Below are 24,030 nucleotides of genomic sequence, written 5' to 3'. Positions count from 1 at the left end.
GATGATTACCAGGATCTCAGTAGAGGTCAGGCCTGATGCTCTTGAAAAACTAATTATACTTGTCAATAATACGTCAACCCTGTCACTGCTGTGTCATGACAACATCAATTACCTTTTATGGCTCAATTAAAATGCCAACCTAAATTATTTATCAGCCAACGTATTTGTGCTTTCCTCTCCGTCCTTTATATTTGAAAGCAAGTTTTATGATCTCTCAAAGTCAGTGAGTCTTACGGAGCCATGTACCTAAAAAAACAAACAGAGAAATGTTTTTAACTCCTTTAAAGTGTCCACTAAAATACAAGTATTGTTTAACTCATAGTTTTGTACTGTTAAGACTTGGTTAGTAGTCATACTGAGTCCCCAGACGTAAATACATGCGTTAATCTTCTCACATGCATACATAAATTTGTATGGTTTGAATACAGAGTGCACAACCTGAATCTAAAATGACTTTTCCTTCTTGTAATGTCTTCTTTTATCAGCAGTCCATCTGCTTTGAGGCCAGGCAGCTGTGTGGGGCACCGGGTGTGGATTCTGCTGGCAATGACCCACATGACCTTGGACTTCTCTGTCTGCAGCCCCCACAGTCAAGGTTTGGGGTTCAAACTCATGCCTAAGCCGGTGTCTCGCTCAAGACCTCGCCTGCAGCCCGTTTGGGACACGCCAAACAAAATCCACTGGAGAACAGTCAGCCCTCTGGCGTGGAGGCTTTTGAGCCCTATCCCTCCACCACAGGACAACAAATTAGGGATAGGGGCAAAAGTTGCGGTGCAGAAGCCTCGGAAGCCAATGCACAAACGACAAGCACCATGTAAGGAATGCCGGTTGATGTACTCTGAAATGGAGACGGGTGATTCGGTGATAGCCGAATCTCCAGCAGCTTTTTCCAGAGGCAAGAGGGGAGACACAGCAAGGTTGCTACTTCGAGCCAGAAGGCAGCTCAAATGGGAGAGCTTCGACAAGTCTCAGGAGGGCCGGACTACCACGGTGGCCGGATTTATTGATTGGGGACCCACAGGTACAGATAGTATAGATGAGGATGGTAAACCAGAGCCCAAAGTTAACCTGGCCACTCGGGCCTCAACTACCACAGTGGCCGCAACCACTAGCACTACTACAAGGCTCTCCCAAAGGACGTTTATTATGGTGACTACAACAGAGCCCAAGAGGTTCAGCACCACCAAGGCCACAAACAGCTTTGGGGATACTGTCAAGCCACCAAAGCCACATGGAGATACAACAGGTAAGATACAGTACGTCTGTTTGGTTGATTTATTGTGTGGAGTAACATTTTCTGTTTTACTGAATTTGGACAGTCCCTCTGTGCTCACTCAGCACAAACAAAAACTCTCCTCTCGGAATATTAGATGAACAGTTCCCTTAAATCCGAAAAAGACTCAGCATGGACTAATTATACACGTCGTGTTGAACATTTTAACATGTGCTGCGGCTGCACGCCAGAAGGCAATTGTCTTGTCAGCATTGTTTTGATCTCTAAATTTTCGCATGATTGGGAGGTTAGCGGGAGTTTTAAAAGTGTGGTTTGATATTAATAAAGTCAACAACTGCTAACTGAAAGCTAATGAAAGAGGAAAAAAAGGTCAGACTTTTTTCAGTTTTGTGCGCAACTACATCAATGGACAGACTCATCAGAAGAGATGAATAGAATCACTTTGAATGGCAAAGCCTAGGTGCTTTACTGTTGTTGAAAACTTTGCTTTGGCTTCACAACACATTAATGCATGTGTTCCTCATCGTGCCCTGAGGTAAGATATAATTACCACACAGCCTTCAACAGCAAAGGATTGCTAATGAAATAAAATGTGGATGAGATTAAGTTCTTCTAGTGCATGAGACACACACTAAAGCTATGTTTGTGTGCATATATATATATATATATATATATATATATATATATATATATATATATATATATATATATATATAAACCTTTGTTGTCTTTAAAAAGAAAAACAGCGACTGACGAAAACACACAGTACTTCATTTATATAGCGCTTTTCCATCTTTACAAGGCTCTCAAAGTGCTTTGCTCAAGGATACTTCGACATAGTCACAATGGCATGGGATCGAACCCACAACTTCTGAGTTGGGAGACAACCACCATACCACTGAGCCATGCCAGCCATATCCTTTCATTTTATATATGAAATAAATGATGTGAGGGTTGCACACAACTATATTGTAATGACTTGTATTGCAGACTGTCTAATACGTCCATGCGGCATTTATGTACAATTGACACCCAGCTGTTGTGGGAGTATGAGGACAGTGTGGATGCGTGTACATTGTCGTGTCATCTTTTAGACTTTCCCTCACAGTGCTGACTTATTTAAGCATGCTAAATATTTCAGGAGATTGATTAAAGATGCACCATACATTCTAGTTTGATGTGTCCTGTTTAAATGAATGCAAGCCTAAACATTCCTTTTCACCAACCGTGTTTTTTTTGTTTTTTGTTTTTTTTGTTTTTGTTTTGTTTTTTGTCATATGGGGTGCAAAACACAGCCTATTGTATTCACCTAAACTAGCTTCATTCTCTGGTGAACTATGCACACCTTCCGAGACAGAATCGTTTTAGCAACTGCAACGAAAAACCCCCAAAACAAAACCTAAGTTTCCCTGTTTTCTTTCCTTTTCTTTCTTTCTTATTTTAAACACCTTTGGCATGAACCACACCCCGTCAATTGAATGATTATTGATGTAAAACAAATTGGTTGAGTACAGTACATTTGAATAAACTGCAGAGGACTGAATAATTTTTTTTAAATACTTCTTATAACTTTACATAAGGCTCCTGTCACTGCAGATTAGAAAAAAAGTACTTATCGTAATTAGTCAGGCTCTCAGTAACTGTGAGATTACAGTATGTGCACTCACCCTTGCACTAAATAATCTGCATGAGTCAAACTGACTCATGAATAACGTCAGCAGTCAGCACAAATGAAAGCCATTAATGTGCTTTGTCTCAATGAATAAGCATGCATGTAATATGAGCATAATTATCTCATGTGGGTTTATAGTTGTCTAGGATGTATTTGATTTGATTGTGTTTAGTACACAATTCCCAAATTCATTCAGAAAAATGCTCCTCTGACATTAAAGTCATTGGTGAGCAGCAGCTTTATTACCCGGACTTAAGTTGACATTTCCACGTAGCAAGTATTATCACAATGGAGTTTGAAACCCAAGCTTCTGAGCAAGCTAAAAACACTGCCTCCCAAAATAAAATGTCTCTGTGCATTACATCAGATGTTCTTGCTCTTCAGTAAACACACTGTTAGGACAAACAGGAAGTCTTCATTGAATTTGCTGTGGAAGGTTTGACTCCCCCTTCATTACTAAAAAATTGTTTTTGTTTTGTTGTTTTAGCATTGCTGTAATTGACCTTTCACAAAGCCCCCCCGAATTTTTTGTTAATTGATTAATCATGATTAATCAAAATTCTAAGATGTGATTAATCTGATTAAAAAATGTAATCATTTGAAAGCTCTAGTTCAAAGTGCCTGTTATGATGCTATGTTTACTTTGTGTAAATTGATGAAACATCACAATGCTCCCACCGTAAGATAAGTAGGACTTCAAGTTACACAGCTAACATTAATAACAATGATCAAGCTAACCTTAGCAAGTTATTTATGATGCAAAGCCTCATAAAAATACACAGACTGAGCACAGACTGAAGCAGGTTTTCGTCCATTGAACTCACTGAAAATGCCAAAATTCTCCTCGATTTCGGTTAACGACTGGCCAGTGAAACAACGGATTTGCCCACCTCTGGTGGTCTGGTAATGATATTCTGATAATGTACAATATTAAATAATCATAAATATAGCTTTGATGTCCAACTTTGGGAATGATCTTGCCTCTAGAGCTAAAGTTAATTTGACAACAGATCGTTAGGTTGCTAGCTCTTTGACTGCCAAAGACGTTTCATGATGATTAGTAAAATTCCAATGAATGGAATGCGAGCTTTCATTTCGTAGCCACATTGTATATGTAGTAAAGGCAAACAATATTCTTTTTGCCTTGAAAGATGAGTTAAAATGCTCAAAAGTGGCTGGCACTGTGGATGTTTTTGTTTTGTTTTTATAACGCCTGGCAGTCAAAGAGCTAGTTATCGCTATGACTTTAGCCTAGCCCATCTAGCTACTTTATAGGCCCTTAACTTGGAGCAAACGTAGGAATGCTTTTTTATCTTGGAGACATTTAGCTAGGAATGAGTCTGTCCACACTTTAATCCATTGAAGACACTCTCCAGCTGTGATTTTGTCTTAGGGAATGGAAAGAATGGGACTCCACTTGGCAAACTCTTGGGATACCTGATGTCCGATTTACATAATCCATGCGTCACCATTTTGCTTGTTGGCCACAGCTTTTTTTTTTTTTTTTGGTACGATTTTATGGCAGCTGACAAAATGTTCTGTATCGATTGTTACAGTGGAAGTCTATGGGCACAACACGAGCTTGATGGACCTTGACATTCAAGGCGGGGGGGTGCTATAGTCAATTCAGCCCCGACAGCTCTTTGTTGACATACAGTGAGAGCCAAACAGTGGGCTATGTCAAATAGCCACAACATGATGTTCACTCTGACTCGTTTTGCTATTGTGCAGACAAATGCCACCCATAGCTTGCTCAGCTATCATTTAAATATTGCTATTAATACAATGTTTGTGGGGTTGTAGAGCTTGACAAACATAACATGAAAGGTAACCCATTGCTTAAATAAAGAATCCAATAGTCTGTGTATTTTGCAAATACATTACAATCAATGTCTGTCAAGGGATGCTGCTTGAACAAATGTACTTAAACAGCTCAAGGCAGCCGGCAAACTGACTCAGCAGCCAGTAAGAGATAGTAACAATACGCACACGCACAAAAACACAACTGGGTTACAAAGAACATAGAAATATTCATGCCAATGAATCAATAAAGACAGATGCAAATGATCTTGTAAACAATTACAGAAACAGCTGGATAGAACATGTCTATAGAATCTGATACTAATATAACTAAACTAAAGCGAAAAAAGGTGAAAGTGAAGAATTTGCATCTAACATATACTACAATGTATTTATTCAAACAATACAGTGGAATCTCTAAAGATGAATTCTTCAAGTCATATAAAGGTGCCTTCAAGCATACACAGCAAAATTGCCAGTGTTAGATTTAGACAGTGTTAAACCTAACACAAGAAAAGTGTTTATAAGTGTCCACACCAATGAGTATAAATCTGATAGTTTTCAAAGTGTTACTTTTTTCATACTTTACTAGTGTTACAGTTATAGTGTTAAAAAATCTACACTAGTAAACGCTGAGTAGTGTTGAAAGTACTCGACACTAGTGTCAGTCAAACTGCATTTTAATCTAGCACTTTTCGTCCTCACAAAGCCCTCAAAGCACTATACATGTTTTGCTACTGATAATAGAGCATCAGCACGCTGGGAAATTGCAAAGTTTCTCCTTCGCCGGAAATGAGGGTGTGGTCAATTTAACACTCAAGGTAGTGCTATTATTGTTACACCCAACATCCACCTTAACACTCAATGAACTGTACTCTGACAGTGCAACCTTTTATCCTAACAGTGTTAAAATAACACTGCTTACTGCATATTTGATCAAACACTAAAAATTTAACACTGACCGATTTGCTGTGTCTAGTACGTGATGACATCAATAAAGACCCCAAAGCATGTGTTTTGATGTCATCAAATGGTTACTGGTTATTCTTGATGTTTGTGTTGTTTCAACTGTCGACTCAGGCAGTACCACACAGACTGTGCTGTCGCCATCATTATAGTTAAGAAAAAATGAACAGTCAGGAAAAGCACTTCAGACTTAAATATAGTTATGTTTGTGCTATTGCAAACAGGACCATTTGTAATACATTGTGATCTTACACTTTTCTGCTGGAACCCTGAAGTGTAGAGGTGAATAAAACTGGAAGGTTGAGTAAGTGCTTTAAATGTGGGGGGGGAAGAGAGTAAATAAATGAATTTAGTGTTCACAGTAGAGCAATGTGAGGACATGTAAAATGAATGTGAAGTGTCTGAGGAGTTAAAGTTTAAAGAAGTACATTCACTGAGCATTGAAATGGAGCATTCTGACCTGTGCTTAGACCTGTAAAAAAAAATACCTCTTTAACAACAAAAGACAGAAAAAAAGACATAAAGACATTGGGTTATAGAAACCATTTTCGTTTGCCCTGGCAGTCCAATTAATTTGCCCGTGATCAGTATTGACGATTGAAAGTGGATGAAAATGAATCTCCTTCTCTCGGGTATTTAATGTCGACTTAAATGCTGATCTCTGTTGACAGGCGAGTCGAGTCACACCCCCTTTTTCACGATTTACACCAAGCCAAGAGGACATGAAGAGATCAGACTGTGCAGATGCTCTTTCACTGTCTGTATGTCCTTTACTCAGCAAATTCTTCATGGCTTGACATATCCGCCTAAAGCAAGAGAGGTCCAGATGCTGGCTATTTTTGATACTACTATTAGACAGGAAATAGTGTCATTTGGAATATTTGAGATGAATAACCTTCTAATGCCCATCTGCCAACCAGTTGAGATCATTCGAGTTAAGATAATGATCTTCTCATGACAGAAACATAACATGACAGACTAACTGATTTGAAATGTTAAAAATTCTGTCATGTGTGATATTGATTGTGGATTCATCATAACTTGAAGCCTTTGAGTGCACTGCTTGGATACAGCTTGTACTGTATATTGCACATTCGACATGATGTCACCACCTATGACCTGTGTAGTTTTTTTATTTATTTTTTTTGTAGTATTGTTCTGCCTGATACAACACTGGCATTAAAAAGGGAGTTGAGTACACCCTTTACCCTCGAACAAACATTTGCAGGTTGCAAACTGTACAATAAATGCAGACACGCATTATCGTCTTGTAAGAGATGGCATCATAGTAGCGATACAAACCAGCTTCTTCTTTTTGGCTTCCTTTTTAGAATTTTCCATCCAGACTGACTAAATTATTCAGTGATGCCTTTGACAATGAGAGTGGATGCATTGTTGAGCAATTGTTTCTGATCTCTCCTTCAACCTTTCACTCATCCCTCTGCCCCACTCTCCACTCTGCCTCTCTCAGCACTCTGTCTGTCCTTCAGTAAGTGTTTTAGATTGCCTGGAGGCTCAGTGGAAATCAGTATAGATTGACACTTTGACACCAACGTTAATTGCCAATTCCTAACTATCAGCCGTCCGCCTTTGACGGAAGTCTTCCCCTCACCTGTCCTGTCAAGGTTTTTGGTTGTGGCAGAGGTGAGCTAGGATGAATTACAGTGCTACGGTATATTAAATATGACTGTGAATCTCAGCTGGTAGTGAGTCACTGTTTCTTTAAGTTCTATTAACATTTAAAAGATAAGGGGTGTTCACCACATTATTCAAAGGCTTTATGAGCAAAAGCTGTGTGGGTGTCTCCATTAGCTCGAAATGTCTCTTACGACAAATGCCTGCAATTGCACACTGATATGATAGCTAGACAGAAGCACAAAATGGAAGCCGTTTTACACTTACAACTCATTTGCTTAGCGATTTCACACTCGCTCCCTATCATGTGTCCAGATACATCCCCATTAATGCTTTTTAGCAGATACAGTAAATAGCCTGTACTTCTACATAGCTTGTTCAGTCTGGGACAGTCTTCTTACACATTCAACACAGATTTTTATGACTGCATGGAACCTATTTTCTTTGGATCATGCTCATATCCTGCGTTTAAAACACATGTGGATCTGTATAGACTATTGATAACCGCACTATTATTAAGTGTGGGTGTGAGTTTCTTTTCCGTCAGCACAGAACAGGGAGAGTGCCATATCTGAGTGAGCGACTGATGAGAGTTAGCGGGGCAATTGTGCTGTAAAACAACATACATTTGCTTAAATTGCCCTTTTTTTCCTGACTATTTCTAGTAACTGATCACATGGGGTGCCATGCATACAAACATAAACCACTGCATGGTTGCTCATTGCTCCAACAGATTTGTCATCACTGCGCCATTGCTGAGGATATATGGCTAGAAAAGATAAAAAATAAATGCACGCTCACATTAAAGCCACAGTGTGTAATCTTTATTGCCATCAATTGGTGAAATTGCATTTTAAAATGCATATATCAAAAAGGCAATATTCTTCACTTCTGCCTACAATTGCTAGCTGTTAGCTGTTCTCTGCGTCATGTTAAACTGGAATCTTTCACCACGCTGCTGTTTGTTCTCATGCCCATAACCGGTAGCCAGTCCGCTACTAATATGGCACTTTAGAAGAAGTGCATGTGGACAAATCTTAGGGCATTACAGAAATCATGATTAATAGGGTTGTAACCAAAATGAATTGGAATCTTGTAAAATTAGTTTTGATTTGACGAATCAAATCAAATTGTTACATTTTAAAATCGTTGCATCCTACAATGTATCACAATACGTATGAAATCTTTTATTTGAGATGCACAGCAGGTATAAATCAATATAAATCAATTTGACATTGCTGATGATTTGTTGTTGTTGTTTTTTTGTTTTTTTAAATTTTATTAACTTGTATAGTTTAGGCTTCAAATAGCTTATGTTACATATAATATATAAGTCGAAACGCTACAGTCATACCATATCAAATGGAATCATGAGCATTCTCAATCAAACCAAATTGAATCGTTACATTTTAAAATCATTATATAGTGGATATTGTAGAATTCCTATTGGTTTTCCAACTGTTTCTTTTCTTTTAATAGATCATGTCTTTCAACGGTCGTACAACCTGCACTGATGTATTGTCAGATTACCTTTACATGCAAATTTATTAACACTGCTCTCAATTTTTATATTAAGCTCCAGATCTTTTATTAAATGAAGTTCCAAGGGGGCACAATCTATTTCACCACTATCCTTTGTCGTGTACATCAAAGTATCATGAAGGCTTTAGTGGAGACTGCAACGCTTGCTGCCCAGAGGACTCTTCTGTACCCTTCACCTTTATCTACTGTATCATTCATCTTCTCTGCCGCTTTTACTTGGCAGCATTTTCACCAAACTGAGTATCTTGAAAGCAAGGTGCCTGCCAAAAGTGATTTTTCAACCTGACTGCCAGCACAATGAGTTTTACATAACTGGGGCAAATGGTCCTCGTGTGTTTCCTCCGTTTCTTTGTCTCACTCCAAAATATTATTTATGTAGTTTCCCTTAACACACTTACAGTACATTGTAACCTCTCTTATTTAATGAAGCAACATTTATTAACTCATTCACTGTCAGCTATCTTCAAAGTAGTGTTCCCCATATTGACATTTTTGTCATTTTCGAGCATTTTGACTGATCTTCAAAGACCAACAGAATAATGCGTTCTGTGATATAATATACTGTAAGCACCGAACCTACCAAAATAGTAGATTTTACCTGAAAAAAAAAAGACAAAACAAAAACAAAAAACAAACACAGTTCATATCTAGCTTTTTTTTTTTTTTTTATTATTATTATTATTATTTTTTTTACATTATCAGTAGTAGGACATGGCTTGGTCCTGCTAAAAACAGTTTTCTGTTGAAATAACGGACATTTTCTGCGTGGGGGGGACAATTATCAAGCAAAACCGTGACTTTTGACACTTTTTTTTTTTCTTTTGTGAAACTTTAAAAAAACAAAAACAAGATTTACAATAAGGAATTGGATGGCAGACTTCTTAATTTACAGATATACAATGAAGATTGTGGCTTTTTGACATTGTGTTTTTTATGTGGCACGGGTGTTAAGGGAAGGTCACCCCGAATGCACGAAGCCAGGTAGCAACGCAGGATTGAAGTAAAAAATGTTTTAATTAAACAAAAAATTAGTGATCGGACATAATGTGTCGAGTAATCCAGGAAGAAATTTCTGAAGCGCGTATAGGAGGATCCTTTGTTGACATTTTTTAGCGCATGCGCGGATCGCTGTGTGGCAGAAAACATGGCGGACTGTATAGAAACACCATACACGAAGAAAGTTAGCGAGCGAATCGCCGCTATTTAAGCACGTTAACGGTCGAAGGGTGGAGGAGGTTTATGGAGATGTATTGGTGACAATTTGAAACTATTGAAAGCCCATATGAGACGTGGGATTATGACAAAATTTGGTCCGACTCACTTGTTTTCTGGTCACACATCTGCTTTGGGGACAAATTACTCTTATTTAATACAAAGCCCTGTGCAAAACTGGGTAATTAGTCTTCATTGAAGTGTAAATCCGTGCGTGCTGGAGTGACGTCATGCAGCCGACAAATTCGCCCTTCGAGGACCCAGCCTTGTGAATTTGGACACAGGCAGACTATCGCATTACATTTAAGTTTGTGGAAGTACGTCACTCCAAACTAACCCTTCAAAACAATCAACAGTCAACATTAAATAGTTCCATGGGGGAATTATTTCAACAAGCACCACAGCTTATTCTTGATTTATTTTGGGAAATGCAGTGACTTTAGTACAGTGAGACTTGTCCTGTGTGAGAATTTCAATGGCATCTAGTCTAGTTTTTAACAACTGAATATCAGAGCTGACAAAATTCTTCTTTTCAAATCCAGTTTTGGAGAAACATGCAGTCATTCTACGTAGCATACTAGCATTCTAGCACCTTAATGGAGCTGTCAGGATGGTAACTTACAAATATAGATACTGCGTATACACAAGTGAGATCGGCAGATATCAAAACAAATGCAGAATGCAGTATTTATTCGGAGAAGATGAAGATGAACATGTGGACATTCAAGTATAAAACTAGCCCCCCCCCCAATTTAGGCTATAGAAATCCATAACACAATTCTGATATGCATTTTGATCCTCTGTTCGTAACGCTGAACGGCTTTTTCATTAGCCTTCACGTTTAGCGATCCAGGATAGCCCATTTCAAGACGAGGTACAAGTCAAGGTGGCTGTCGATCGTGCTTGGGAACACCCGAATAAGACCGCAAAACAATATGACTCAGCGGATTTTATAATGCACAAACTTGATTATCATTATTATTTAATCCTATCCAAATAACAAATATATAGTCACAATTACTTACCGGCAACTAAAATGAGTGTTAGAAACCCATCAGCATTCGACGGAATCCGGGCTTTGAGTGTGAAGTTATAACCTCCCTTTTTTTTTTTTTTTTTTTTTTTTTAAATCAGTCCCCCGACGGTCCCCCGTACAATTTATGGCACAAGAATTAACCATCTGCTTTTCTTAATCCTCCTCCAAATGTGCGAAACCATCGAACTCCATGCAAAACACGTTGGCTCTTGCCACACATTTCCCATGATGCAACGTGCGAAACATAAACAATACGTCACACAGGATCCTCCTATAGAGGCGTGATTCATTCCAGGCAAATGATGTCACCGATGACGTGACGCAAAGCACGGGCAGGCAAAAGCAAATACTACAGTCAAACATCCATCTGAGAGACTAATGAAGGAGTCAAGCAATACGAGGAGAGAACTACACGAGGAGAGGTCGGACAGGAACAATAATCGATCGACAAGGAAACCAGAGACTAATGCTGCATTCGAGGGTAGTCGGAAGTCGGACTTTTCTGACTTCAAACCTTGAAGTGTGTACGGTAACGCCCCCTTGAACTAGGAAATCCCACTTGCGAAGTCGGAGGAAAAAAAAGTACCCCGACATCACCGACGGACTACAATCTGACGCCACTCTACAATGGCGACCACTTTGGAAACACAGACCGTGAAGTGGAAACACAATTTACTCAAGTATAAATCTAAATAGCTTTCTTCGTTCATAAATAGTTGACCTAACTCCACGAAGCACAACATATCTGACAGAACGCTGCAATGTCCTGCATGAAATTATATGGTGAACTACTGAACTGTATGAAATGCTTATGAAATAAGACAAAAACAATAAATGAAGCGAAATTGCGAGAAGCCAAGGTTGCTGTTGGTCAAAATGAGTTTTGAGGACCAAAATAAAAATAAAAAATAAAAAAAAAATATATATATATATATATATATATATATATATATATCACTACCCGCCATTTTGATTGTTTACTTTTGCCTCAACCACTTTCAAGTAGGAATTGGGAAAAACCAACTCAGATAAATCTGACTTCCAACTAGCCTAAAATGCGGCATAAATACACAAACACTAATTGGTATAACGAGACACATCTAGACATGACATAAGTGGCCGAGGGCACGGATTGGTTGACACACAGGAAGGGAGGCAAGGTAAGGCTTGACGAGACCGGGAGAGACACACAAGGATAGTAAAACAAAACACAGATCATGACAAACTAAAAGAACATGACAAGAAAATCAAACAAGAAACAAACCAACTACTGTAAATCCAAACCATGACAGTGTTCACCATTTACTCCATGTTGTCTAGCCTCACAATAGCAACACACACTTTCTAGTAAATACTGCGACACATACTTCCTACCTTATATTTATACTCTGCTGAAATACAAAGTTTGAGGTGCCTAAACTTTCACTTCCATGTTAACATTTCTCCCCCTCATAATTGACAAGATTCACCCACTAATCCTCTTCAACTCAAACAATGCAACCTTGCCATCTACAGGGATCTGTTCGTCATTACAGTGGTTTACAAACCTCAATTTCACAGACAAGCTGGGTGAGACCCTCCTCCACGCATACCCATTAAAAAAAACTTACTTGCAACACTTACTACTATATTGGTAAATACATCGTATGACCCAACCTGCAGGGATTAATAGTTTGACAAGATAGTTTTATGTTTTTCATTTACTTTTTCGTGCCCGAGAGGACAGTAGCCCCTGCTACCATGACCATGCATATAAAATGAAACTCTTCTGCTCTGTAGGGACCTCAGCGATTGATCAAGGTCAGGGGCTTGCTCTATTATAGCTGAGGTTGGACAGATGTTATTTTATAAATGGGCACAGCCTTGACGTCAGTCACGGCCAGAGAGGGGATGAAGGAAATGCAAATGACTTGTCAGAAGTTAATCTGTCTTTTCTGTGGCCACGGACTCCTGATTGCAGCTGGAAGTTAAGGCTTTCCCCTGCCAAGTATAGATATCATTTATCCAAGGTTGACTTGGACCAGAGAAGTTTATAATCCGAGAGGAGGTTGTCCATCCTGGCAGCAGGCAGCTTTTGCAAAATGACTGAGCTGCACTTCCTTTTGAGCTTTCCAAAGACAAATTGGCTTGGATCAGTCCCGCTAGACAGCTGGCTGATGGAGAGGTGAGATGTATAAGGCCCACCGAGGCCTTTTCATCATGACGGCTCTTTTCTTTCTCCTATTTTCCTCTTGAAGCATGTCACCTGCTACAATGTGTCATTGTGTCCAGTAAGCTTTCATGCACTATCACTCAGCCACTCAGAGAATACTAATCATACAATGTGAAACAATAAACTCATGCACAAAAGCACAACTCAGACGGACCGAACCGAAACTATTTAACCGTTTTCAAAAAGTGTTCCAGCCCTTATATCCATCCATCCATCCATTTTCTTGACCGCTTATTCCTCACAAGGGTCGCGGGGGCTGCTGGCGCCTATCTCAGCTGGCTCTGGGCAGTAGGCGGGGGACACCCTGGACTGGTTGGCAACCAATCGCAGCCCTTATATATATATATATATATATATATATATATATATATATATATATATATATATATATATATATATATATATATATATATATATTAGGGGTGTGAATTGCCTAGTACCTGACGATTCGATTCGTATCACGATTCACAGGTCACGATTCGATTCGATACCGATTAATCCCGATACGAATTTATAAGTCGATTGTTGCGATTTTTTTTCATTCAAATTTAGAAAATACTAATCAGTAAGCTTGTAGAGTGTAAGATTTATATGAAAATGTATTATTTATTTATCTGAAATTTCAGTCTTATAGAGGTTGTAATCTGTTTCATGTTTGAACAGCATTAAAATAAAATATTAAGGCATAATGTTCCGTTCATATAACATTCTTCCATGCTCACGGTGTGAATCCTAACCCGAAGTCAGACGTTTTGTTGAATATTTTTCCATTAAAAATGGAAGTTTAAAAATTGATTCACACACACACACACACAAAAAAAGGCAATGATGATAAGACGTTGAATCGGTAGGACTACCGAATGAACAATTCTGAGCTCTTAAAAAAAAAAAATAATAAATTAAAAAAAATCGATTTTTTTTTTAATTGAATCGATTCGAGAATCGCGCGATGTAGTATCGCGATATATCGCCGAATCGATTTTTTTTTAACACCCCTAATATATATATATATAAACAGTGGCAGTTTATATAAGTAGATGCTAGAAAAGTTTAAACAGGTGAAGTAAACCAAATCCCATACGAGTGAATTGATTTGAATGTCATTTGAGAGTTTGTTTTTCCCTAAAAATTATCTTTTCAATAATGTATTTTATGTACCCACACTAGTCTAAACACAGCATTCTAATTAATATTGAATTTGTGGAACATGAATTAAGCCACATAATCCACCCACTTTTATCCATCTCAGGGGTGCGGCCATTTTGCCACTTGCTCGCAACTGAAAATGACATCACAGCGCCTAATGGCTGAACTTGCAAATGTCACATGACCAAACCGAAAACAGGTGAGCAGTGATCATCATTACCTGAGTCCTTAGCGCTTTGATATAATTTTCAATGGACAAGAAGTGGCAGTGCAGGACAAAATGGCCATCCCCAAATGGGATAAAAACAGTCGGATTTTTCTGCTAATATTATTCAGAATGTCATGTTTACACTTTTATAATGTATTTTTGCAAAGAATTTTTTTTGAGATATATATATATATGTATATATATATATATATATATATATATATATATGTGTGTGTGTGTGTGTGTGTGGGAGCTTAAACAGGGAAATGTGAGCCGACCTGCTCGATTGATTACTGTGGGAAATTAACGTAAAAGAAAGTCCTACGGATGAGGCACGGGCGTCGTAAAGACGAAATGTCGCACAAGTAATGTCTATATACATATACATATATATATATATATATATCAGAATTTCATGGGAAAAAACACATAACATTTTCTTCTAGGGCAATATTGTCCAGCCATACCAAAAGCAATGAGGACTTTATGTTTTGATTTTATTTGGGGGGGCGTTTTCTCAGCTATTAATTATATCTTTGTGTTCTTGTTTTTGACTGTATTTTAGGTTTGGCAGTTCACCAGATAATCACTATCACTGTGTCTCTCATTATGGTTATCGCAGCCTTGATCACAACACTCGTCCTTAAAAACTGGTAGGAAAGTCTCTTTTCTTTTGACTCATAATAAGACAATGTACAGAAAATTCGAGTTTTCTTCAAAAACAGAATTCTAAAGCACAAGGTATGATTTTATTTTGGTTTCCTGTCTTTGGTACGTGTTTTTGTAGCTGTGCACAGTCAGGAAATGGCCGCCACAATAGCCATCAGCGCAAGATCCACCAGCAGGAAGAAAGCTGCCAAAATCTGACAGATTTCACCCCAGCCAGGGTTCCCAGCAAGGTGGATATCTTCACTGCCTACAACGACAGCCTGCAATGCTCTCATGAGTGTGTTCGGACTGCTGTGCCCATCTACACCGATGAGATGATCCAGCAGACGCCCGTTTACAAGACGTCTTACAATGGAAACAGGTACACGAAACAAGAAACCACCATGTTCACTTTATGCCCCTCATACAAAAAAAATCTGTACTGTTATGGGGAATTCCTGAGTCGTACAAGTTGGAATTTGATCAAACACTTTGGCCTCAAAATCTCAAGTTACGAACCATTATAGAGTGACTGCACTTAAAGTATTTCGCTCTATTAAGTATTTACACTTTGCCACATTTTTGAAAGGGAGTTAAGGTCTGTGAAATGTCTCGCCATCCATTATTCTGCCATCATTTGTCATTACTTAATCTAAATGTATTTGTGCTTAAAATGTTTTCCTGACACGTCAATAGAAGACAAGATTGTATGATGCAAAACAATAAGAACCAAGAATTTACATTTCCTATGGGAAAAATTGTTTTAGAGTCGGCCAACCGTGACCCAGCACAAATATGGTTGTTCCTCTGCCTATATTGATTATTATTTAGCTGTCTGATCAATCAACTTGCAACTACAAATATGTTATATAAGCCTATAATGGCCATTTCTGGTCTTCATTTTGGGGGACTTCAGGCCCTATGAGCGGTCTGTACAAGTTACATGGTACACTTAAATTTTTCACCTCAAAGGTGACTTGTGTTGACAAGTGCCTCAGAAAATTGACCTGATATAAAGCTGAAGCAACCTTGGCTAGCCGCAAATCCAAGACCGGGATTGCTGGATGAGCAGTATGCACACTTCTGCATGATTGAAATCTACCAGAGGCTGTTGATACTGCAGTAGTTGTGTTTCATGAGTCGGCCCATAGATGTGGTAAAATGCCTCTGAAGTCTCTGCAGGGATATTTTCTTCCTGATAGAAATTGCAGACAGGTATATTATTTCGAAAAGTCAACTTCACCTCCCCGAAGGCTCGCAATGTAATATTTGACAACTGCAATACGTCTGAGTTGGTTTAATAAAGTAGTCACCGCTGCAACTTAACGCTTAAATCCATGTTTACCTGTTAACCACGGGGAGATCGCAAAGCACAAATGCTCGTAAAGCGTTGGTGCAGATGTATTTCACTCCAATTTAGAAGTCATTTCACTTCGTGGATGAAGATGGCAGCCATGGATAACATTGAAACCTTGCCTTTTTGGAGTTTAATACCTCGAACATTGTATGTGTCGTGTGACGAGAAGCTTCTTCATTTTAACAGCATTCACTGTCAGAGAGGATAACACTTTCTGTCATCTGAGCTGCTGGGCATGCAAAGATGGTCACACTTACTTATTGTATCCAAAGCCTGCAACAGATTTATTATGCTGGCAGTGAGGGAAGAGTAATTCATCTGGTACAAACAGTCCAAAGTGTCTTCAATAATTAAGCACACTGCCTACAAAGTGTACTGATGGTGAATATGTGCACATGGTTTTTTTCGTTGTTGCTTGTGACCCATTTGTTTTTGTATTATAATTGCCCAACTATGTATGTAGCAATATTTGTGAACAATCAATACATGTGCCTATAGACAGTATAGCTCAATACAAACTGTCCAATTAAACGGCATCATATTTGAATTTCCTAAGAGGATGTTTGAACAAATTTACACTTAACTCACAGGCCTTCGCCCTCCGAAAGGCAACTGATTCCAGTCGCCTTTGTGTCCGAGAAATGGTTTGAGATCTCTTGTTGACAAGCTGAAGGCCTTGCTCACTTCCCATCGGAGGAAATGTGTTCCCGAATTCATGCTTTGGTAGGTACTGTACTGTCAATTTCAAAGTATGTGCTGTATGTTTTATTCTGATATTTTATAACTTCCCATTCTCCTGTCAAAATATTACTTAACATTCATAGGATGGCACAATCAATTGTTAAGAATTTGGTCCATGGTGTGGACTTGATTGTTGGTTAAACGTCTTGGTGCTTTTGAGGCAAAATAGAAAGCACTACTTCAGCAGAGGTGCTGTTTGCTGTCAAAAGAAGTGCATGGCTTCAACTATTGTTGCAAATACACTGAATCTTCAACAATAAAACAGACAACCCAAGTAAGAGAAATTAAACAGACCTTTATTGAACAAAAGTAGTACAAGAACACAACCACAAAGCACTAACTGAAAACTAACATAAGTGTCGACATGGAAAATAAAGACCCGACAGCAAACAAATCGCGTTGTAACGTTGTCGTTTCAGCCCATTAAAATGGCGGCGTCTTGACACAAGAGCTTGTCTGCGGGGAGAGAAATTGTCTAAAGTACTTGGAACTTGTTTTGTTTTTTATCAAGATATGCTTCAGTATGTGTTAAAACTATCACAACTACTGTGCTAAATGACAAATTAACTCATCTTAATAAATCAGGTGATCAATGTCCGCCTGTCTCACGGCTGCTGATTATCAGATTAACGGAGCGGAACATGTAAACATTGCTAATGAATGATACATCTTGTTGGGATGCAGTCTAACCAGCAGCAAATTCACGGTTTTTACTTCGTACGGGGCTGTTAAATCAGCACTTCCAAATATGGACATGCTGTGAACCGGTCATTTTGTGTTGCTCAGTGCTTTCACACTGAGTGAGTAAAAGGGCGTAATGCAAACTAAGCACATTAATTATCAAAGCGATCAGGTGTGTAGAGCTGGCTTCACCCATCCACACCACCCAGGTGAATAAGAAAACAAAAATGACACACCAAACAGATAAATGCATGACAAGTATGGGAAGCTTGGCAAGCCCTTCGGGCAGTTTTATTCAACACAACAGCACTAGTACCAAAACGGAAATACAAAACATTCAGTGAGAGATTCTTATCAAATGAAAAAATTGTCATGTTTTGGTTCTGTGGGGGTGGGATTTTGTTTTCTTTTGGTGTTTTGGGGTATTAGTCATTTATTCCTTGTCTCTTCCCTTGTCCCGTTATGTCTAACCACGTCCACCTGAGTGTGTCTTCACTTCCTAGTGGGTTGACCAATCAGCTCCCCAAGCCTCTTGTATCTTGCCCAGGTGCCTGTTGCTATCTCGTTACCATGTGTATTTAGTTACCCTGCTTTCTTTCATTTCTTGTTGAGTCATTGTTGCTGTCTAGTCATCCCATGTTGCCTTCCATGCCATGCCATGCCTAATTTCCCTCCTGTTTTTGTTGCTTTAGTCTGTTTTTTGGCTCTTGTTAATTTTGTTATTTTCACAGAGTAGGCTACCTTGTTTGCCTTTTTGTTAATTAAATCCCTTTTTTACTTTCATCCCTGCCTTGCCTCGTTTTTGTTGCCCCCTGCATTTGGATTCTGCCTCCGACCCCCCCCCCCCCCCAACATGGCAAAGATATAAAAAAAAAAAAAAAGAAAGAAAAAAAAAAAGACTCAAATAGTTATTGTATTGATAGAAGTTTTTCCCAATAATCAATAAAAAATAAATAAATAATAGAATATCAGATTTCTAAGACCATAGAGGAAATGTCACTTGACATTTTTATGCGTCATGCTAATAATAGGCAACATTTGAAATTCAAATTGTGAAAGTTAGACACATGCTCTTGTCCTGCAGTGTTGCAGGGGACCCCGGGGGAAGGCAGTAGGTCTGCCATTGACCCATATTTGAAAATGAATAGATTTTCTGCAGGTAATGCAGTTGAGAATAAAGCATTTTCTTGATCCTAGATGTACATTTGTCTCAGTCATTTCAGGTCTCCATGGCAGCACTCCTGTTGCTACATTCTTCCTTATTATCCCTATTATCTCTGCAACAGCAGAGACCATATCTTAAATGTAATGGAAAGGTAATAATATATGGTAATGTATATTTTTAGGGAGTTGGTAGCGGGGACAGAAACTCACTCCAACTAATATAGAAAAGACAAAATAAATAAATTGGCTGGATTACAGGGACCTTTTTTTTCCCAACTGTGCTCATAATCAGTTGTAATTCTTTTGTTCTTTGCATCTCTCCAGGATCCAAATGGACGCAGCGGCTTCTTTTGTAAAGTAGTGTGGTCTCTCTTTGGACACTGGTGAAGATATTTATTTTTCTAGAGATGACAAACAGCGCAGTCACAGTCCATACCCACTCCATATTGCACCATTAAGATGTGAACTATATACCGTGTTGGTACATTCACAGGACGTGTGGACGAAACTGTAAGCATCACTGAGATCTCTCATCATTGATACATATTTGACATTTGACAAAGGCACCCAACGGGCCTTCTGCGGGTGGAAGATGAACTCAATTTCTGAACAATGTGCCAATAATGCCACTATGTGCCACAACCTGGATAGAAGGAAGTTGTCATGACAACAGATGGACAAAACAAAGAGCGCTATATTAACCTTGTATCAACATTGTTTTTGTGTGCGCGCGTGTGTTTTTTTTAAAAGAAATGTGAAGATGCTACAAATGTATTTGGATATGTAGAGTTAAGAACTATTTTGAAAAGGGTTCTGAAGTTATTTATTTAAAACTGTATTAGACTGGGAAGTTGGAAGGAAACATATGATATAAAGTCCCATTTTAAAAACAGAACAGTGCTATTTTTTATGTAGAAAACCCTGCCAGACCCCTGATGATGAAGATCCAAAGCCTCTTGGATTTGCCACTGTTATGATAGACTTCCAACTGAGATGTTTATTGATTTGTATGACTGGAAAATTCCTAGACATTTTTTTTTTTATTTTTTTTTTAAGCAGGTTTGCTTGCTGCGACATATCTCACAGCAGGCCACATATGTATGGATTCAGTTGGGACAACTATTCAACAAAATGCTTTCAGCTAGACAGGACATTTAAATGCCTCAGGTCTGTCTAGCTCTCTTAAACAATTTATTATATTACACTCAAAAGCTGTGTTGGGATCAATATTGTATTTGTTCATAATTCAGCAATCGATCAACGAGCTTCACAAGAAAAGGAAGTGTTTGTATGCACGTTAAAAGGAAAGTAATTACAAAATGAAACCATCTTGAGTGACACTTCCCCAAGTTTATTCCATTTATGAGACCGTAGTTTCAGAGCCTATGAAGCTAGCTAACATTCATAAGATTTGGAGCAATAAAACCAGTTTGCTTTGAATAAAACAACTGAGCGAAATATTATGAATACAAATAAATTAATCATTTGTACAAATAGACTAATTAATTGAATAATGCGGTATCACAGGATCTAGGTCATCTGCCAAGAACCAAAAGTTCGACACAAGTCAGTGACGAGTTAGTATCACTCACCTCAGTGTGATGCTAGGAGTTCATAGGCAGGAAAGACAGGAGGGTGTGCTTTCATACTTTATTTTTCTGGTCTACACTTGATGGTTTTGTAAACCTGCTATATTCCCTCCTGGTTTGGTTTCTTTTCACATGATGGTAAAACAAAAACAAAAACAGTGTTCTCTTATCTAATTGGTGAATGATAAACATATGAATGTAAACAGGAATAAGGATTCCTTTCCCAGAAAATGGCTGAGTGCACTAAAGGGGACGTCGCAAACTAATTAACCAGCATTTGCGTTAGTCTGCGCGCAAGTTCTTCCATGACTAAATAAACCACACCAAGGGGGAATATAAAGACGAGATGGAACCAAATGGGCCAAAAGCCGTTAGTGTGAAAGCACCCTGTAGTCTCTCATGAGATCCTCCTAGCTCCAATCATTTCACTATGAGAGGATGGATGATGATTGTGCTTTCAGGAAACCACTGATGAGTCTACTTTTGTATGTGCTGTCTGTTTGTACAAAGCACAAATACATTCTGCGAATCTAAATGTTCTTGGCTGTAGATAGCAGTTGACAGATGCGGACTTAACTGGATTGGTCACCGTAAGTCACCAAGGTGATTATGAGTTTATGGTCGTTTTCTTACAATACATCACAGCAGGTTTCCCCCCATGAGATCATCATCATAAATGCAAGCAAGCCATTTAGGAGGTACCCAGATGGCCTGGGACAAAAACACTGTGGTGCAAAACTGCTGTTTGCCCGTTTCCAACATGAAAGCCACTCATGACTGACATCGACCGGTTCAGCCTGACGTGTGTGTCAGGCTGCCGAGATGCTTCTTTGACATAACATAACAGTATATATTTTTGAATGAAGAGTGTTATCTTAATAGACAGAGGGTTATGAAAAAAATGTATATTATACATGTGTAAATGTATTTTCTATATATTTGCTTCTATTTGTGTACAGGTGTGTATTATTATTATTTTTTTTAACAACTCGCCCGTTTTTGGGAAGGTTTAAGCTAGGTCTGAGATAGTGTCTTTGTTTACATGTGTAATTACAATATTTCTTTTGAAAACACAAAACTAACCTTGTGCCAAGCTTCTTATCTGCACTTTCAAGCAGTACATGTATTATATCTTTAGACAACCAGTATAATACTTCTGTAGACGCTGCAATTAGATCAGAAACTGGAGCGTAATTTCCGGTGGGAATGCCGGGAAAAAGCAGTGATGATGAGACATGTTTGTTTCTTCTGTATTTATGGTCAGATGGGAAACCAATGGCTTATTGTCATTTAATTATGATATACCGTGTTTGATCACAAGAATAATAAATGGTATAAATCTTACAGTAGCTGCCAAGACGCCCACCAATTGCATTTGAACAAGATGGTGTTACATTTATTTGCCACACTTGTCCGTTGTTTCATATTTTGTTAAATAAGATATGATTTGTCACAATATTTGTTGCAATTACGTCAATAGGGAATTACTGATTTTGAATTAATAATCACTAAAGAAATCTAAAGAAAAAAATTATTGGATTGATCTGTATACGACAGTAATCTGCGCCGACTCCACATGCCAAGATTTGAGCTGTCCCTGATGTGATACGAAAAACTTTTATCAAAGTTTATCAAAGGATAATCTTGGTTTATTTCAACTTGGGCCTTATCCTAAACTCTGTGCGTGTCTCTTGAGTTGCAAGTCAGAGTGATATGGTGGTTGGTCTTCTGCGTGGTAAATAATTAATAAAATAACTGAAATATTTAAATATTGGATGGCCTGTCAAAAAGCTTCTGCAGAGACAGTCGCAGCCCTTTGATGAAACTCAGCCCCTCGACTTTTGATCCCCTGATTAATCTCCCAGTGCCACCAAGAGCTTTTGGTTTGTCATGGAATGTCTCTTGCTCGTGCTTGCATGGATTGCTTTAACATTTACGGAATTTGTTTGTCTCCCTCGCCTCTTAATGTGGTGAAAATGCTAAATATCATCAACATGTATCACCTCTGTGAGCATGTCAATGCTTGTTTATTTGTCAAAAGTTTGCATGTACCTAATTTGTTTTGCTGCCTTGCATGGGGTCATCTCGTCATTCAATGAGCAAGTAAAACTGGAGCATGGTGTCTGTTTATTATGAATCAACTTTTTCCCATACAACATAATCTTAAACTGAATATATATGTAATGGCCTACTGCAAGCTAATGATATTGCCCTCCTGCCACTGAAAACAAAGCCAATGGAACGCTAATTAGGTTCCTGGTGGAGACACAAATGACTTGTTTACAATTCCATGCGGTGGGAGGTGACTAATTACAATAAGATTAACGTTGATGCTATGCTGAGAAATGATCAATCACAAACATAAGACCCAAGTTGCACTAATCCTGAATCACACATGAAGTGAAAATTTGTTCAAAGCCACACAGACAAACGTTGACCATTGGGACTGTTTGTTTAGGATCCCTGAAAGACTGTGAACATATTCTGGATGTTTCTGAGTTACTCTCACTGTATCTGGTATCTGTAAAATACTTTTTTTTTTTTTCTCAACACTTGGTTGTGGAATTTTATACCAATATAATCATGCCAGGAAGTTTGAAACTTGAATAAGTTTATTTGAAAGAATTTATATTACAACTAGAATTTCCGTAACTCAATCTGAGGTGTGGTGTTCATAAAGCATTCCAGAAAAAAAAATAAAATAAAAAAAAAATAAAAAAAAAAAATATATATATATATATATATATATATATATATATTTAGCTGGGGGGAAAGAACAATCATCAATTCTCTTTTACCTCTGATATGTAAGGAAATGTCTCATGGTTTGTTGCCTTTTCATTTGTATCTAGCTGTTGCCTATTAGATTGGTGCATTATTGTGATGTTCACAAAAAAAAAAGAAAAAGAAAAACAGTGCAGACAGGCAAGTAGCTGAAAAGTCTTAGCAAAACACCAAAGACTTGACATGCCTTTGTGACAACCAATGGATATTTTCAGACTATTGTTTCCGTTTCCTTATCTCCCCATTAAAGCTCCCCTCAGCACAAGCAATCAAGTAATCCGGTCAAGATGGAGACGCTGCACTGCCATACAATGCAAAGTGTATTCCATTGAAATGCCAGTTGTGTTAATTAGATGTTGGCAAATACAAAGAAAATATAAACACAACTCTTTTGGTTTTTTTC

The 24,030-nt window shown here is 38.3% G+C and overlaps 1 protein-coding gene across 2 annotated transcripts in view; it reads left to right on the top strand.

The window, feature by feature from the left end:
- Positions 1-22,187, top strand: part of ajap1 (adherens junctions associated protein 1) — a 43,814-nt gene extending 21,627 nt beyond the window's left edge. Inside the window, exons 2-6 of one of the 2 annotated variants that reach the window (XM_077514896.1) lie at positions 489-1,246; positions 15,229-15,316; positions 15,451-15,693; positions 17,259-17,391; positions 19,579-22,187. In XM_077514896.1, the coding sequence (XP_077371022.1) occupies positions 489-1,246; positions 15,229-15,316; positions 15,451-15,693; positions 17,259-17,331 (1,162 nt within the window). In that variant the 3' untranslated portion in view covers positions 17,332-17,391; positions 19,579-22,187. Of the gene's footprint in view, positions 1-485; positions 1,247-15,228; positions 15,317-15,450; positions 15,694-17,258; positions 17,392-19,578 lie in introns of both variants that reach the window. The other variant, XM_077514895.1, reaches the window with a different exon arrangement.
- The last annotated feature ends 1,843 nt before the right edge of the window (positions 22,188-24,030 follow it).

Source organism: Festucalex cinctus, chromosome 2 (genome assembly GCF_051991245.1).
Source record: "Festucalex cinctus isolate MCC-2025b chromosome 2, RoL_Fcin_1.0, whole genome shotgun sequence".
NCBI classification, from domain to species: Eukaryota; Metazoa; Chordata; class Actinopteri; order Syngnathiformes; family Syngnathidae; genus Festucalex; species Festucalex cinctus.
The sequence above is the reverse complement of the archived record's forward strand: the minus strand, read 5'-3'. Positions and strand labels throughout refer to the sequence as shown.